At 51.0% G+C, this 17749-nt stretch overlaps 1 protein-coding gene across 4 annotated transcripts in view; it reads right to left on the reverse strand.

The window, feature by feature from the left end:
• The window catches only part of GLYR1 (glyoxylate reductase 1 homolog), a 77786-nt gene that overhangs the window by 35807 nt on the left and 24230 nt on the right, over positions 1-17749 (reverse strand). For all 4 annotated transcript variants that reach the window (XM_088464685.1, XM_088464701.1, XM_088464694.1 and 1 more), the window contains exons 5-6: positions 5187-5363; positions 3481-3567 (exon numbers count right to left, since the gene is read on the reverse strand). In XM_088464685.1, the coding sequence (XP_088320811.1) occupies positions 3481-3567; positions 5187-5363 (264 nt within the window). The remainder of the gene's footprint in view (positions 1-3480; positions 3568-5186; positions 5364-17749) is intronic.

The following is a 17749-nucleotide window of genomic DNA, read 5'->3' on the forward strand; positions in this document are numbered from 1 at the left end:
CTGTGCGGGGAGAGCGAGAGCTCTGGGGCTGCCCAGCATCTCTGCGCGTGCTGGGCACGCCCCCTACAGTGATAAAAAGGGTGTGTTTCTTAAGGACACCCCCCCTTCCCCGGTCTTCGAGTGACCACACCCTCTTTTCAGGAGTGCGCAATAGTGCCCTTTTTACACACAGGCGCCCTGCCCCATTCCAGCCCTAGAGTGAACACCAATATCTATATTTGAGAAGATGAAATGACAACTGACTGAGGCACTAATTAATGTCACGCATGGATAACCCTAACACCTGGACTATTAGGGTGCCTTGAGGACAGAGATTGGGAACCTCTGGTGTGGGCTAAACCAGTGTCTATGACAATGCAGTGCATCAATCATTATACAGTGACAAATCATTGGACAATCCTAGGAGAGTCACTCAGGGACTTCTGTCCTTTCCCCTGTGGAGCGTCCAATCGTATTTCCCAGACATACAGGCACACGTGCTGCAGGGTTTATTGGCATACCAGTATGCTGCACTGCCCACTAGGGGGTGCGGCTCACTTCAGGGCACCAGGTGCCCACAGGACTTGTGATCTGATGAGCTGCATTTTCCTAAAGGTTGGTTGAGCATACAAAATGGCTGCCGCCTAGGTGTTTGGAGAAGACAAAGTATATTTTTTGTAATTAGTTTTTTTGTGTGTGAAAACAGAAGTGCAACTAATGCGTGTATAGCAAGATACAGGTAGTGGACCAAAAATACAAACACCTGTAAAAGGTACTTGGTGGACCGCTATGTGCAGCCACAGTATGGGTGCGGGTGCGTACACCCTGGCATAGGGTCTGCCTATGAGAGAAGATGGGGGGGGGGGGGGGGGGGATGGGGTGTACCACAACTGTTCTTCTACAAGACGCCTTATAGTGATGTAAAATGCAGCTACGGACACTATTCCCGAATATCCCAGAGATGGGCAGTTGCTTCAGGTCTAGTTGGTGAGATGGCCAGCACCAGGGCCATAGCTAGGGTAGTGCGGCCGGTGCCATGGCACAGGGCACCACAGGGCAGGGGGCGCTGTTTGGGCCTGTCAGATTTCTGTTTATTATCATTCTTGCTTGTAGCTTCCTCTTATTTCATCCCCAGCATCTCCTGGCCTCTCCCATCTCTTCCCTGGCCCTTCCCCCTGAGGCCTTGGCCCTGTTTTTGGTGTATTATGTCCCTTTGAAAAATGAGGGGACCGCCAATGCTCTTTCTGGCACAGGGCACCAAAAAGTCTAGTTACGGCTCTGGCCAGCACATATGGATAACATCAGTACAATGTGTGAGAACATATGCTGCATTGTGACCCTGGAGAATGCAGGACATGTTGCAGCGAGGGGTGAAGGTTACCAGTAGGATTAAGTAGCGCTCAGCATGGACCTTGCCTAGAAAAGGACGGCAGCCAAACTGCATTAGGAAACCAGAGCCCGCTGTAAAGTCTCCTACACTGGCGCCTCACAGTCACACATCCGTTTGTGGGGAACATGACGGACGGCTGACTTGCCTCCAGTGCCCTGTAGTCTAATCCCTGTGATCTTTGCAACACTAAATGCACAAATGTGTCCTGCTCTGTGGTGTTTTTACCAGACCTACCAATCAGGTCCGACAAACCCCCCTCTTACATAGTCCCTGATCTCCTCCGGCAGCCACCCCAACCAGATGTCCAGCATTTCTATAGATAACCATCTCATCCGTCTTCTCTAGTAGCTCTGTCAGTGCTCACTTCTCTGCATACACCTCCTCTCCGCTTCCTCTATCAGTTGGAGAACCACAAGGCTCTTGGATGTCCTCTCACCACTTGAAACTTAATCTTTCACAAATAGCGATGAATATTCCCACCGGCCAATAGTAGTTAACTACAAATGCCAGGTCGGTGTTACCACGACAATAAACCCTACCCATTATGCTCCAAGTCTTATCTCACAGTTATCCTTGTATCCACACATGAAATCTATATCTCATACAAACACTAATAAATGCACTCAATATCCCACATGGACTACGGCAAGAGTCTTCTTACTGGTCTTCCCCTAAACAGACTTGCACCCCTACAAGCTATAACGAGTACAGCCAGTAGGCTGATCCTCCTCACAGCACTTTCTTCTGCTGCTACTGATCAGCTGTCAGTCCTTACATGAGTTGCCCAATACCAATATAAACGTAGATACACAGCCATAAACAACCCTGCACCATCATACATCTCTTATCTACAACTATGTCCTAGCTCGGGTCCTCCAGTCACACACATTACCTGCTCCCATTCATCATTACAGGACTATATTCAGGCTGCACCCTCACTGTGGAATTCCCTCCCTCGCACATAAGACTTCCTTAACTGGGTTATGGTGCGTACACACTACACAATATGCCCCCTGAGCGATATCTTCTAGTGTGACCCCGGCAGGCTGTGCTCAGTGTCTTTCATGACATTGAGCACAGCCGCTGAACAATATCATTAACGATATCGTTCAGCGCCGGGCTCTCTCCCCCATTCCCCATCATGCAGCAAGCTGACGAGGTCGTCAGGTTGTGCTGCATGTTCAGGCGATGGACAATGTCGGAAACGACCAGCTGGAGTGCGCATCGCTGGTCGTTTCTGACATAAAAGTGCACGATTTGTGCACAATTACTGAGCGATTGCACGATTACGATGTCGTAATCGTGCAGTCGCTCAGTAATATCGCCCAGTGTGTACCCACCATTAGGCTGCGGCGGGGGTTGGTGGTGGGGATGCTGCACTTTTTATAGTTAGGTGGTAGGCTTTTAGGGTCAGGTTGCTGGGGGGAGGGGGGGTTTGTTAGGGTCACGATACAAGGGGTCGGTGCTGCAGTTGTTCGGGTTAGGCTGCGGGGGAGTGTTAGGGTCAGGTTGTGGTGGGGGGCAGTTTTGTCAGGGTAAGGCCTTTAGGGTCAGGTTGCTGGGGGGGAGGGGTGAGAGTCAGGATACTGGGGTGGGTTCTGCAGTTGTTAGGGTCAGGCTGTGGACGAGGGGCTCTGCGGTTAGGGTAAGCCTACGGGGGGGGGGGGGGGGGGGAGATGTGTTGGTGTTAGGTATACGCTGTGGGGTGTTAGGGTTAGAGTCTAAAGGACCATTATCCTACAGAGTGTAAGATAGTGAGCAGGGCCCTCTTACAGCTGTCTAATACATAGTATTATTACGGTGATTGTTCCAAAATGCAGAGAGCAGCCTATGTGTGTGCCTCACTACCCCAGGTGTATATTATTTGTCCGCTACCTGTATCTCTTCTAATAACTGCCAGGAAGAAATCACCTGCAGTGATAGGTCTCTGTCCAGTTCTCTATGTAATAGCTGCTGTGGGAACAGTAGAGAGACCCACATTCAGTTACTGTCGGTGATGTAATGCATACTGCCTGCCATACAGGACCACTAGCTCACTGCACCAACACCGTGACCGTGGGGATAACGCAGGCAGTATCAGGAGCCTCTATGGGCTCAGTGCCTATTCTTACCTCGCTTGTGGGCGGGGGCCAGCTGAACCGGGACACCGTCTTCATTGCCAGCTTCTTCAGGGAACTCGGCTGTGGGGATGTGGTGCCCTAAATAACCAAAACACAGAACGTTAGCTGCAATCAGTCATCTCTGTACTCCAGACTCCATTAGAGTCCAACATGGTTTCTCTTCATTCATTTATTAGTGTGTGTGTGTGTGTGTGTGTGTGTGTGTGTGTGTGTGTGTGTGTGTGTGTGTATATATAGCGCAGACACTGCAGACCCTCAGCTATCGGTCGCGCCCCTACATCCGCGCGCCAGCTATCGGTCGCGCCCCTACATCCGCGCGCCAGCTATCGGTCGCGCCCCTACATCCGCGCGCCAGCTATCGGTCGCGCCCCTACATCCGCGCGCCAGCTATCGGTCGCGCCCCTACATCCGCGCGCCAGCTATCGGTCGCGCCCCTACATCCGCGCGCCAGCTATCGGTCGCGCCCCTACATCCGCGCGCCAGCTATCGGTCGCGCCCCTACATCCGCGCGCCAGCTATCGGTCGCGCCCCTACATCCGCGCGCCAGCTATCGGTCGCGCCCCTACATCCGCGCTATATCCATTATATGTATTACACTGGGTGTTCTACATGATTCCGATGTTTAGGTGTGTATATATACACATATATGTATATACAGTATACACATAAAAAAAATAAAAACACAACTATAAAAGACAAGTGTGTACTAATAAATTCATGCTTTTTCCACTACCAGTCTAGGCTGACCGCGCTAGTGCAGGTTTCAAATGGGAGGGTAAAGATGCACTGTCTTTATTATTATTATTCATACCGTGCCAGGGGGCAAATAACAGACAGACGCCTCTATTGTTTTCTGGTGCATTACTGGTGAACTGCAAGCACGCCAGCTATTTCATCTGGTGACCCCCATCTTTATAATGAGAAAAATCGGGAGGACTACTGCCTTCTGGGGGACGTTCACTTCTCTATCTCTGGAATCAGAGGCTATAACTTCCCAGCCTGTACCTCAGCAAGACATCCCTGTGGTTTACTCCTTATGAGTGCCATGTCCTCAGGGGGCCTAGGAATGAAGTATCCTCAGTAAGACATCCCTGTGGTTTACTCCTTATGCGTGCCATGTCCTCAGGGGGCCTAGGAATGAAGTATCCTCAGTAAGAGCCATGCTCTGTCCTGGCCAGAAACTCTCCGCTAAGGACCATTATATGGAGATTCCTGGACACCATCCTTTATAAAATGTTGCTTTACATCAATGCCCGATTTATAACAATGAAAGAATACATCAAAGGAGTCCACACAGGGCTAATCCAGCCTCTCTGAGCAAATACACAGATGGGATTAGTGTTTTATCTGTCTGGTGACATACTGTATAGGGGGACTGGCAGTGCCGTCAGAAGAGGACTGGGGACACTGGCATCATTTACGCACTGGTTTGACCAACTTGCCCAATAATCACAAATCGGACATGAAAGATTGTGAGACAATATTATAATTTGGGATTAAATTTCCTATGCACATCATTCTGCTGAGGAATCCAAGTTGGCACATAGCTGATCACTGTGGACAAAAGAATGGACATGCTCCCGGAAGTTATATAATCACCAATAGGAAGGAACATTGAAGGTTTAGTGGCCAATTAAACTGAGCAAGAACATATCCAGTTTGATAAATCAGCACTGGAAGTCTCAGGAGTCACACACCTTGTCTTCCTTGGGCGGCCTTCCCCGTTTGCGTGGTGGGCTCTGAGCGAGGAGCTTTTTTTGGGATGACGGAGTGCCAGGGTTTGAGGATTTCTTCTTCCGTTCTCCGCCCGCCTTCTTAGTCTTCGCTTCCGCTTTCTTGCCGCCAGCTTGCTTGCCTTTGTCATCGCCCAAGTTCTGTGAAATGGCAGCGAGAAACATTTACCGGGGCACCGGGTTGCATAACACAGAGAAACCCAGACCTATGCCACATCAAGGGTATGGAGTTTATTTACGACTGAGATTATAGATAATTTTATGACTATGCTAGCGCCATAAAAGATTTCAATACCTAAGTGCACCAACACTGTACATCAGTCTACAACGTCATATAAATCAGAGTGATACATTCACTACAAGATGCTACAAACTTTCTAAACCAATCAGGTTCTAGCTAGCATTTAGTTCATTCTATAAAAATGATTGGTAAAAACTGGTTGGTTGCTATGGGCAACTTCACTATTGTTTAGGAAGTTTGATAGATTTTGGTTGTACACACTGATAGATATCTATGATAGATATTGGTTGTACACACTGATAGATATCTATGATAGATATATCAGTGTAGCTATCTTTTTACAAGCAAATCTTTACAAAATCGTCCAAGTTGGCCTGCACGCATCGACGACCATAGATATCGTTAGTGCGGGAACGCGCATCGTTGGTCGTGGTCAGGTTGGTGACTGCAAAAAAGTGAACGACCATGACGTGAACGATATAGTTAAAATTACTGTACGCACCATTAGGCTGTAATATCAACCTATGTATGTCAACCTCATATCATTAAAGGTCATTTAAAAGGGGCCGCCTCTGGTGAGACCGGACGCTTAGCTGGAGTTATGCACAAGTAAAGGCGGCCCATACACGGTAAGATTTTACAGACGATATGCACGAATTCGATCGATTACAACGATCAATCGTGCATATCGTGTGCGTTTTGGCATGCTGTACGACGGCGATGCACGTCCCCGCCGTCGTACATCGGCATCGTAGATCTTATGGGAAAACCGTAAGATCTGCGATCCGTCATGCTGTTAAATAGGTAACCGAAGCATCTTGCAAGATGTATCATTTACCATTCACAGCAGCATGCGATGCATCGGGCTGACTTTGAAAATGTACCGAGGTGTCGTACGTATTCAAATCGCCCCGTGTATGGCCTGCATAAGGGTGGGAAATAGATTATCATCCTCCTTTATTTATATGGCGCTACAAGTGTTCCGCAGCGCCTTACATAGTACATAGAACTAATAAGTGAACAAAAAACAAGTAACTTACAGTACATTACAGTGCAGGACAAGGACACTATTTATGTACATTGCTGCAATAGCGACTAAACACTCACAATAAGCAGCCGGGAGTTGGCAGTCACGTGTTAGGTGCCCTAATGGGGAGTAAAGAGTCGAAGAAAATGTAAAGAGAAGCACATGAGCGAAGAGGGCCCTGCTCGTGAGAGCTTCAGATGTAGTAGTACACGTCTATCACATGTATGACACACCTCTCAGAAGTAGTAGTACACGTCTATCACATGTATGACACCCTTCTCAGATGTAGCAGTACACGTCTATCACATGTATGACACGCCTCTCAGAAGTAGTAGTACACGTCTTTCACATGTATGACACACCTCTAAGAAGTAGTAGTACACGTCTATCACATGTATGACACACCTCTAAGTAGTAGTACACGTCTATCACATGTATGACACGCCTCTCAGAAGTAGTAGTACACGTCTATCACATGTATGACACGCCTCTAAGAAGTAGTAGTACACGTCTATCACATGTATGACACCCTTCTCAGATGTAGCAGTACACGTCTATCACATGTATGACACACCTCTCAGAAGTAGCAGTACACATCTACCACATGTATGACACGCCTCTCAGAAGTAGTAGTACACGCATATCGATTTATTAGAGTTATACGTTGAAGCTGATTTTTAAGCACTTTTGGATACTGTTTAGCTCAGCACTAAATTATTATTGCAAAGCAAAATATTTGCAGTTTGAGCCTTAACATAAAAAGAGAACGGATAAATCCCACTTGCTATAGACATTCGCTCTACATACCGGTCTCAAAGTGGAATACAATTCAGTGATATGGACACAACGTACCGTTTCTGTAAGAGAACATCGCATCGTATAGGTGCGCAAGAAAAACAAGAGATATGGTAACAACTTACCTTTGTTATCTCTGTTTCTACGAAGTCCATAGGGTTCACAGGGTTGACCTTGGGGTATAGCTGGATCTGGATCCACGGGCACCACACAGTTAAAGCTTTGCTGCTTCCAGGATGCACTTGGGTCCGTCCTCCTCTATACCCCGCCCCCAAGCCACAGGCACCTCAGTTAGTAAGCAGCCAAGGCCGGAGGAGGAGACTAAACAGAGAGAAGGAAGACTGGAGCACACAAGAAACCATACTCACAGAAATGGGAGACGGAAAACCGGTGACCAGCCACACAGCCCATTTGAAGCCAGGTGCGTCAGGGCGGGCGCCCTGTGGACCCTATGGACTTCGTATAAACAGAGATAACAAAGGTAAGTTCTTACCATATCTCTTGTTTTCTACTTCAGGGTCCATAGGGGGTCCACAGGGTTGACCTTGGGGATGTCCCAGCAGTTCAACTAAGGGCGGGGACGCTCCTGTGCTGAAAGGAGCACCCAGCGCCCGAAGGATGCATCCTGAGAGGCGAAGGTATCAAACGCATAGAACCTCAAAAACGTTTGAATTGAAGACCAAGTGGCCGCCTTACACAGCTGAACAGCAGAAGCGCCACGTCTAGCAGCCCAAGAAGGACCCACAGAATGAGTGGAATGAGCCTTAACAGAGGCTGGCACAGGTAAACCCTCCTGTGCATAAGCCTCACAAATAACTGAACGAAGCCAACGGGCTATCGTTTACTTGTTGGCAGGCCAACCCCTCTTGTGAAAACCGAAGAGGACAAACAATGAATCAGACATCCTAACCGAAGCAGTCCGGTCCACGTAGATTCTAAGTGCCCGGACTACATCTAAGGAAGCCTCACCAGCTGAAAGATCAGGTGACTGAAAAGCTGGCCCGACAAGCTCCTGATTAAAGTGGAACTTTGAGACCACTTTGGGCAAAAATTCAGGACGAGTGCGGAGCACCGCTGTGTCCTGGTGAAAAATCAGAAAAGGGGGGCGACAGGAAAGCGCCCCCAACTCGGACACCCTCCTGGCAGAAGCAATCGCCAGGAGAAAAACGGTCTTGAACGTCAGCCACTTGAGCTCCACCGACTCAAGAGGCTCAAAAGGAGGACCCTGCAAGACCTGTAGCACCACCGCCAAGTCCCAAGGAGCCACGAAGGGAGGCTGGATCCTGAGAACATCCGGTAGTGTAGCAATCCGTCGCTGAAACCACACGACAAAGCAGACACATGAACCTTCAAGAGAGGCCAGGCGTAAGCCGAGGTCCAAACCTGATTGAAGGAACTCCAAGATTCTGGAAACCCGGAACACCTGAGGGTCATAGTTTCTGGATTCACAACACTGAAAATAAGTGCGCCACACCCTGTGGTAAATCCGTGCGGAAGCAGGCTTGCGTGCCCAAAGCATGGTACCAATGACCGAACAGGAGAAACCCCTAGACCTCAAGACGGCTGTCTCAAGAGCCACGCCGTCAAAGACAGCCGACCCAGATCCGGGTAAAGGTAGGGCCCCTGAGACAACAGGTCCCGACACTGAGGGAGAAGGTACGGAGCGTCGATTGAGAGGCACCTCAGATCGGAGTACCAAAGACGTCTGGGCCACGCCGGAGCTACCAGCACGAGCGTGCCGCCGTCTTGCTTGAATTTCCGCAGAACCCGAGGAAGTAGGGATATTGGAGGAAACAGATACGCCAGGTGAAACGTCCATTTCACCGACAGCGCGTCTACCAGACTGGCGCCTGCGTCTCTTGTCCTTGACCCGTAAATGGGCAACTTGTGATTGTGACGGGAGGCCATCAAATCCAGCTCCGGCAGCCCCCACCTGTCCACGAGTAGCTGAAACACCTCTGGGTGAAGCGACCATTCCCCGGGATGCACGTCGTGACGGCTGAGGAAGTCCGCTTCGCAATTGAGGACTCCGGGAATGAAGACTGCCGAGATCGCTGGAATGTGATACTCCGCCCAAGCAAGGATGCGAGACACCTCCGACATCGCTGCCCGACTGCGAGTTCCTCCTTGGTGGTTGATATATGCCACCGTGGTGGCGTTGTCGGACTGCACCTGAACCGCCCTTCCGTAAAGAACGGGACCGGGCGACTGCAGGGCCCTGTATACTGCCCGCAGTTCCAGAATGTTGATGGGAAGAAGAGCTTCTTCCGCAGACCAACGACCCTAATGTGACAACGAGCCGGTCACTGCCCCCCAATCCTGAAGACTGGCATCCGTCGTGAGCAGGACCCAGTCCGGGATCCAAAAGGGGCGCCCCTCGACCAGATGAGCCGTCTGAAGCCACCAAGCCAAAGACCGCCGAACCTCCGGGGACAACACCAGCAACTGAGAGCGGATCCGGTGAGGTAACCCGTTCCTTTCCGATAGAATCAGCCCCTGCAGGGGCCGGGAATGGAACTGGGCAAATTCCACCATGTCGAATGTCGACACCATGGAGCCCAGAACTCTCATAGCTGAATGGACCGGCAGGCGGCAACTGCTCAGGCAACTGTGTATCCGCAGTTGCAGGGAGGAGACTTCTCCGGGGTCAGGAAGATCCTTTGCTGACGAGAATCCAGCAGGGCTCCCAAATGAACCATCCGCTGAGACGGAATCAGGGGGGACTTTTTCCAATTTATCAGCCACCCGGGCGCTTGCAGGCAAGCGATCGTCAGGTGGAGATGTTGAAGCAGTACCTCCGGGGAGCTCGCCAGCAACAGGAGGTCGTCCAGATACGGCAGCAGCCGTACATTCTGGTTCCGAAGATGTGCGGCCATGACCGAAGGGTAGCGCCCAGAACGGATAGTGAACCTCAGATACCTCTGGTGCGAAGGTGCTATCGGAACATGGAGGTAGGAGTCCTGGATATCCAGGGACACCATGTAATCCACCGGTTCCAACGCCAGAATGATGGAACGTAACGTTTCCATCCTGAACTTGGGAACTCTGAGGAATTTGTTCAGAGACTTCAAGTTGAGGATAGGGCGATGAGAACCATTGGGTTTCTGCACCAGAAACAGAGAAGAATAGTACCCGTCCCTCGTTGTAATTGAGGAACGGGAACAATGACCCCTGCTTTCAGCAAGGACTCTATAGCTACCTGAATCTGTAAGGTCTTGGTCGTATCCTGTGAAGGACTCATGCAGAAAAACTGGCGGGGCAGTCTGTGCCGAAAAGACAGGGCGTACCCCTGGGAGACCACTTCTCGAACACAGGCATCCTTGGTGGTATCGTGCCAGCACTGGGCAAACAGAAGAAGTCGGCCTCCCACTCTGGGGTCCCCCAGAGGGAGGCACGTCCCATCAGACAGAGGGTTTATCCTCCTGCTTGGAAGAAGGGCGCCTGGCACTCCAGGCCTGCTTCTTGGGCTTAGAAGCGGCCTTGGTCGCCGACTGCCTCGGGAAGGACTGACCTTTTGCCTTGCCCTGAACCCGAAAGGACCGAAAGGCAGAGCTCCGTACCTTGGTAGGTGCAGAAGCCGAAGGGAGGAAGGCTGACTTAGACTTAGCCAGAGTATCCACAATTTTGTCCAAGTCTGGACCAAAAAGCAACTCCCCATTAAAAGGTAAGGCCTCCAGGCCCTTTTTGGAGTCCGCGTCAGCTCTCCAAGACCTCAGCCACAAGGACCGACGCGCCGACACAGCTGCAGCCGACACCGAGAGGTCAGCAGGCTCGCATCTAACGAAGCTTCTCCAATGTAGGAAGCCGCATCCCTCATTTGTCCTGTCAACGCTTTCTGGATCTCCGAAGCATCTTCCGGAAAGGTGTCCTCCAAAGCGTTGGCCCAGCTCTCGATGGCCTTAGCCACCCAAGAGATGGCCATGGACGGACGGGCCACCGCCCCCGAGAGAGAGTAGATAGACTTTGAACAAGTCTCCACTTTCCTGTCCGTGGAATCTTTCAGGGAGGAGATAGACGGCAATGGCAGAGTAGCGCTTTTAATTAAGCGGGTAACGTGGGAATCCACCGCAGCCGGAGTTTCCCACTTCCTGCAATGAGCCTCAGGAAACGGATAGTTTGAAGCCAACCGTTTCTGCGGTTGGAATCTCTTGCTGGGCAACTGCCAGGCCCCTGCCATATGATCCGTTAACTGGTCAGACAGGGGAAAAACCGTCGAAGTCACCTTGGCCTTTTTTAAGTTAGGGTACTTTGACCTGGGAGCCGGCACATCCTCCTCAATATGAAGGATGGCCCGCACCGCCCTAACCAATGCCGGCACATTAATGGAGGACTTAGCCTCCACCTCCTGGGCCCCGGCATCCGAGTCTTCATGGATCACCCAGTCACCCGAAGACGTGATGTGTCCGTGAACTGAGCCGCCAGTGAAGCAGGAACGGGTCGCTTGGACGCCCGTGGGGGCAAATCACTGTGCAACATAGATTGAAAGGCCGATGACGAAGCCGCCAGGCTCTGAACAGAGCTGGAGAGGACATCCACCCAGGATACCCCTGAAACGGTACCATCGACTGCTGTGGCACCGTGGGAGATTGCACAAATACAGGCAAACCCGCATAAGGACCCACAGTCTGAGACCCGGGAGGAGACTGCACCAGACGCGTCACACCCAAGGAACGGGGGATGGTAGGCTGGGGCAACGCCCTGTAAGGGGCCGCAGTCGGGACCGCAAGCCGGTCCGCGATCGACGCCAGCACTTGCGTAAACATCGCCCACGGAGGATCCTGCGCCACCGGGGGTTTAGAGGGACCAGGCACCAGCTGCACAGACCGTCCTGAGACAAATCCGCCCCGTCAACCCCTGCCGAACAGCGACGGCAGGAAAACAACACAGGAGCCTCGGAGAGCTCATTCTCCTCATCAGACATGACAAAAAACTTTTTGCAATAAACGTGTATCACCGAAATGGGGTAAGGCGTATAACACCCACGCACTCCCAAGTATGCAACACAAACAGCCCACAATATGGTACTGAGTAGCACACCGTAGTATGTGACGGACCTCACAAATACGTTGATCTATATAAGTGAGGTATACAGAAAGAACACCACTCCCCCACGCACCTGCGGGCCGTAGGAGAAGGAAAGGGATAGGTAAAAGCTGACAGTAAGTAGAAATAAGCACAGACAGCAGCACTAGCAATAGTCACATACCATGCAGAGAAGTATACTCACTGCACCTTCAGCTACAATCAACCTCCCAGATTCAGTGTCTGGGAGGGCTATAGCGCTGCGAACACTGTCCTGATCAGGGGAGAGGTACGCAGGGGGACCGGTCCACTGGAAGCCTGCCTGGGAGCTCTGCGTTGCTGCCTGGGAAGATGGCCGCCGGAGAGCTCTGAGGAGGAGTGACCGAGAGAGCACAGCCCAGTGACGCCAGCACGCTTGAGAGAAGGCGCGCTGGGCTGAGGGGCGGAGCCGCTCAAGCAGGGAAGGCTGCCTCCCCTGCTAGTAATGGAACCCCAGGGACGCCGTGTCCCTGCCGGCCTTACACCCTCCTGGTGGTCCAGCTGACACGCGGGGTATTCCACAGAGGGGGGAGCTCGCCGCCGCTAATAGCACCGCCAGTCTGTCCCCAGAGACCGGCGGCATGAAGACTGCATTACTTTCCCCGCGCGCAGCGCGAAGCGCTGCACGCGGCTTACCTGGCCCCTTGTGTCCGGCAGCAGTCTGTGGGAGGTCCCGGAGCCACGCTAGCACTGACTCCGAGGTCCTGCTGCGATCCTCGGATCAGTACCTGCGTTGCAGCGCCAGCGGGGCTGTTGGAGCGGCAGCGTGGACGTCCAGACAGACAGTCTGATGCTGCCGCTCTGAAGAGTAAAAAGTAAAATAAAATCTTCTATCTTCTTTTAAAAATAAAGCTTAGGGGCTGCTTATGCAGCCCCACTGCACCAGGGTGACCCGACTCCGGCCGGGCACCAAGTAAAACTGAGGTACCTGTGGCTCGGGGGCGGGGTATAGAGGACGACGGACCCAAGTGCATCCTGGGAGCAGCAAAGCTTTAACTGCGTGGTGCCCGTGGATCCAGATCCAGCTATACCCCAAGGTCAAGCCTGTGGACCCCCTATGGACCCTGAAGTAGAAACTTGCAATGTCGGCACTAACACAACAGGCCGATCAGCATTTCACCAGTAATTGAATTCCCAACTTACAATGAGGCCACAGCATCATTTTATAACCAACACAAATAATTTAGGTACTGACTCGATAGACTGGATGAACTTGTAACTTCCATGTTACCAGGGGTATCGGAGGATAAGCAAGTCTGTAGCCAGAGATCTGATAACGCCAGACCAATACGGTCTAACACTTGCCCTTTACCAATAGAAGACCGTGATGTCAACCCGGTAGGGTGGTGACAACCATTCAGAGGAATATGGCATGGTGTGGCATTCTGTATGTAAACAGCTGTTCAGACACTCAGTGGATAGTATTTAAGTGATCACATAGATAGGGCTTTAGCCGTTTATCTCTGCCTTGCTATGTATAGATAAAATAGTGTCCAGAGAACAGGCTGTAAAAGCTACAGTATTTTAGTATAATAGATACAATTGCCACCATATTATCAGTTCTGTAGGAAAGGAGTTATTCTGTACAATACTTCCAGCACATCCTGGAGGAACATCTGCCACATTAAAGAAACCTAGATTTGGACAGGTCCCTAAACAAACATCCTGGACACCACAAGCCCATGATGCTGGGCAGTATCCTGCAGAACACACATAACCTTTGCCAGGAGTCTGTATACTGGTATAACAGCAGCTGTGTATAGGGGGGACGTAGAGAGAAAACACTCCTGTATGGAGGATGGGCTGTGTCCATCTATAGCTACAGACAACAACATTGTTGTATAAATGCAGATTCAGTCTCCACATAGGTAATATAGAGAAAGTACCATTGTGCCAAAAGGAAACGTCCCGATCAGGGGAACAATGTGTAGCTGAAGTGTTGCAGTTACAACAATGGCTGTATTTAAAGTTTAGACAACAAGGATTACGTTACTAAATGCAACATTGGCAAGATAAAAGGAAAGGACACTATAATGTAACGTCACCCTACACTTCCATCCCCCAACAAAGAGGACCTCATGGGCCACAGCCCTCCAGCAGTTCAAGAAATCAACCCCCCACCCCAGGTAACTAACATGCTGCTGTCAAAGAGAAGACTCCTGCAGATGGTCCCCTAGTAATACAATCTGCTCTATAAGCCACTCCCTAATGTGACACACACAGGCTGCCCATTGCAGCGTAAGGGACTATCCCCTGCTCTATAAGCCACTCCCTAATGTGACACACACAGGCTGCCCATTGCAGCGTAAGGGACTATCCCCTGCTCTATAAGCCACTCCCTAATGTGACACACAGGCTGCCCATTGCAGCGTAAGGGACAATCCCCTGCTCTATAAGCCACTCCCTAATGTGACACACACAGGCTGCCCATTGCAGCGTAAGGGACAATCCCCTACTCTATAAGCCACTCCCTAATGTGACACACACAGGCTGCCCATTGCAGCGTAAGGGACGATCCCCTGCTCTATAAGCCACTCCCTAATGTGACACACACAGGCTGCCCATTGCAGCGTAAGGGACAATCCCCTGCTCTATAAGCCACTCCCTAATGTGACACACACAGGCTGCCCATTGCAGCGTAAGGGACTATCCCCTGCTCTATAAGCCACTCCCTAATGTGACACACACAGGCTGCCCATTGCAGCGTAAGGGACTATCCCCTGCTCTATAAGCCACTCCCTAATGTGACACACAGGCTGCCCATTGCAGCGTAAGGGACTATCCCCTGCTCTATAAGCCACTCCCTAATGTGACACACACAGGCTGCCCATTGCAGCGTAAGGGACAATCCCCTGCTCTATAAGCCACTCCCTAATGTGACACACACAGGCTGCCCATTGCAGCGTAAGGGACAATCCCCTGCTCTATAAGCCACTCCCTAATGTGACACACACAGGCTGCCCATTGCAGCGTAAGGGACTATCCCCTGCTCTATAAGCCACTCCCTAAAGTGACACACACAGGCTGCCCATTGCAGCGTAAGGGACTATCCCCTGCTCTATAAGCCACTCCCTAATGTGACACACAGGCTGCCCATTGCAGCGTAAGGGACTATCCCCTGCTCTATAAGCCACTCCCTAATGTGACACACACAGGCTGCCCATTGCAGCGTAAGGGACAATCCCCTGCTCTATAAGCCACTCCCTAATGTGACACACACAGGCTGCCCATTGCAGCGTAAGGGACTATCCCCTGCTCTATAAGCCACTCCCTAATGTGACACACACAGGCTGCCCATTGCAGCGTAAGGGACTATCCCCTGCTCTATAAGCCACTCCCTAATGTGACACACACAGGCTGCCCATTGCAGCGTAAGGGACTATCCCCTGCTCTATAAGCCACTCCCTAATGTGACACACACAGGCTGCCCATTGCAGCGTAAGGGACTATCCCCTGCTCTATAAGCCACTCCCTAATGTGACACACAGGCTGCCCATTGCAGCGTAAGGGACTATCCCCTGCTCTATAAGCCACTCCCTAATGTGACACACACAGGCTGCCCATTGCAGCGTAAGGGACAATCCCCTGCTCTATAAGCCACTCCCTAATGTGACACACACAGGCTGCCCATTGCAGCGTAAGGGACTATCCCCTGCTCTATAAGCCACTCCCTAATGTGACACACACAGGCTGCCCATTGCAGCGTAAGGGACTATCCCCTGCTCTATAAGCCACTCCCTAATGTGACACACACAGGCTGCCCATTGCAGCGTAAGGGACTATCCCCTGCTCTATAAGCCACTCCCTAATGTGACACACACAGGCTGCCCATTGCAGCGTAAGGGACTATCCCCTGCTCTATAAGCCACTCCCTAATGTGACACACAGGCTGCCCATTGCAGCGTAAGGGACAATCCCCTGCTCTATAAGCCACTCCCTAATGTGACACACACAGGCTGCCCATTGCAGCGTAAGAGACTATCCCCTGCTCTATAAGCCACTCCCTAATGTGACACACAGGCTGCCCATTGCAGCGTAAGGGACAATCCCCTGCTCTATAAGCCACTCCCTAATGTGACACACACAGGCTGCCCATTGCAGCGTAAGGGACTATCCCCTGCTCTATAAGCCACTCCCTAATGTGACACACACAGGCTGCCCATTACAGCGTAAAGGACTATCCCCTGCTCTATAAGCCACTCCCTAATGTGACACACACAGGCTGCCCATTGCAGCGTAAGGGACTATCCCCTGCTCTATAAGCCACTCCCTAATGTGACACACAGGCTGCCCATTGCAGCGTAAGGGACTATCCCCTGCTCTATAAGCCACTCCCTAATGTGACACACAGGCTGCCCATTACAGCGTAAGGGACGATCCCCTGCTCTATAAACCACTCCCTAATGTGACACACACAGGCTGCCCATTGCAGCGTAAGGTACTATGCCCTGCTCTATAAGCCACTCCCTAATGTGACACACACAGGCTGCCCATTACAGCGTAAGGGATTGTCCCCTACTCTATAAACCACTCCCTAATGTGACACACACAGGCTGCCCATTGCAGCGTAAGGGACTATCCCCTGCTCTATAAGCCACTCCCTAATGTGACACACACAGGCTGCCCATTGCAGCGTAAGGGATGATCCACCGGCCCTATAAACCAATCAAATATGGTCTGGCATAATTACTGTCTGAAAACCACAATCACCCATATCACGCTGCAATCTGGTTGTCCAATCCAGTCTCTCAACAACCAGATCTGTAGGAATGGGCCCTGCTGCTGAGCATACAGGCTATTAGCAGCGAGAAAGACAGCTATATAAACCTGGGACGGCTTATACAGGGCGTCTCCACACACAGAGAGAAAATAATTCACTAGTAAGTTAAATGAATACATTTAAGCCATGAAGATGACACCTATCAGCAATCACAACAAAGCAGAAAGGAGCCGGGTCTCCTGGTGCCCATCACTGATCCATATACTATCTCAGATTCTGATACCGTTCTAATGGAAGCACAAACTGAGGCAAAACGACATATTGGAGGCTAAGATATCACATAAAGGAACACTACTGCATTTTATGGCTGCCGGTATGTTATGCAAGCTACAGTAATCTTCAGTCTTTCTTTTCCCACAAACGTATTTACTGGACACTCTACTATACCAGTGGTTCCCAAACTTTCTTGAATCATTGAATCACGGTGCCAGAGAGTATCGTCAATTCTTTCACGGCACCCCCAGGCCAAGTGTTCCTTATTGAGAAGCTCTGTAAACGTAATCATTTAAGTAAATTGTGCTCATGTGTCATCATTAGGGTCAATGTGTGGTGAAGCAGTCTTCATTCTAGCACCCTGCACATGTCACATCCCGTGCAGTTCCTCTTTCCTGCCTGTGGTGTCA

This window comes from Taudactylus pleione, unplaced genomic scaffold (assembly GCF_031769625.1).
Source record: "Taudactylus pleione unplaced genomic scaffold, aTauple2 ptg000061l, whole genome shotgun sequence".
NCBI lineage: Eukaryota > Metazoa > Chordata > Amphibia > Anura > Myobatrachidae > Taudactylus > Taudactylus pleione.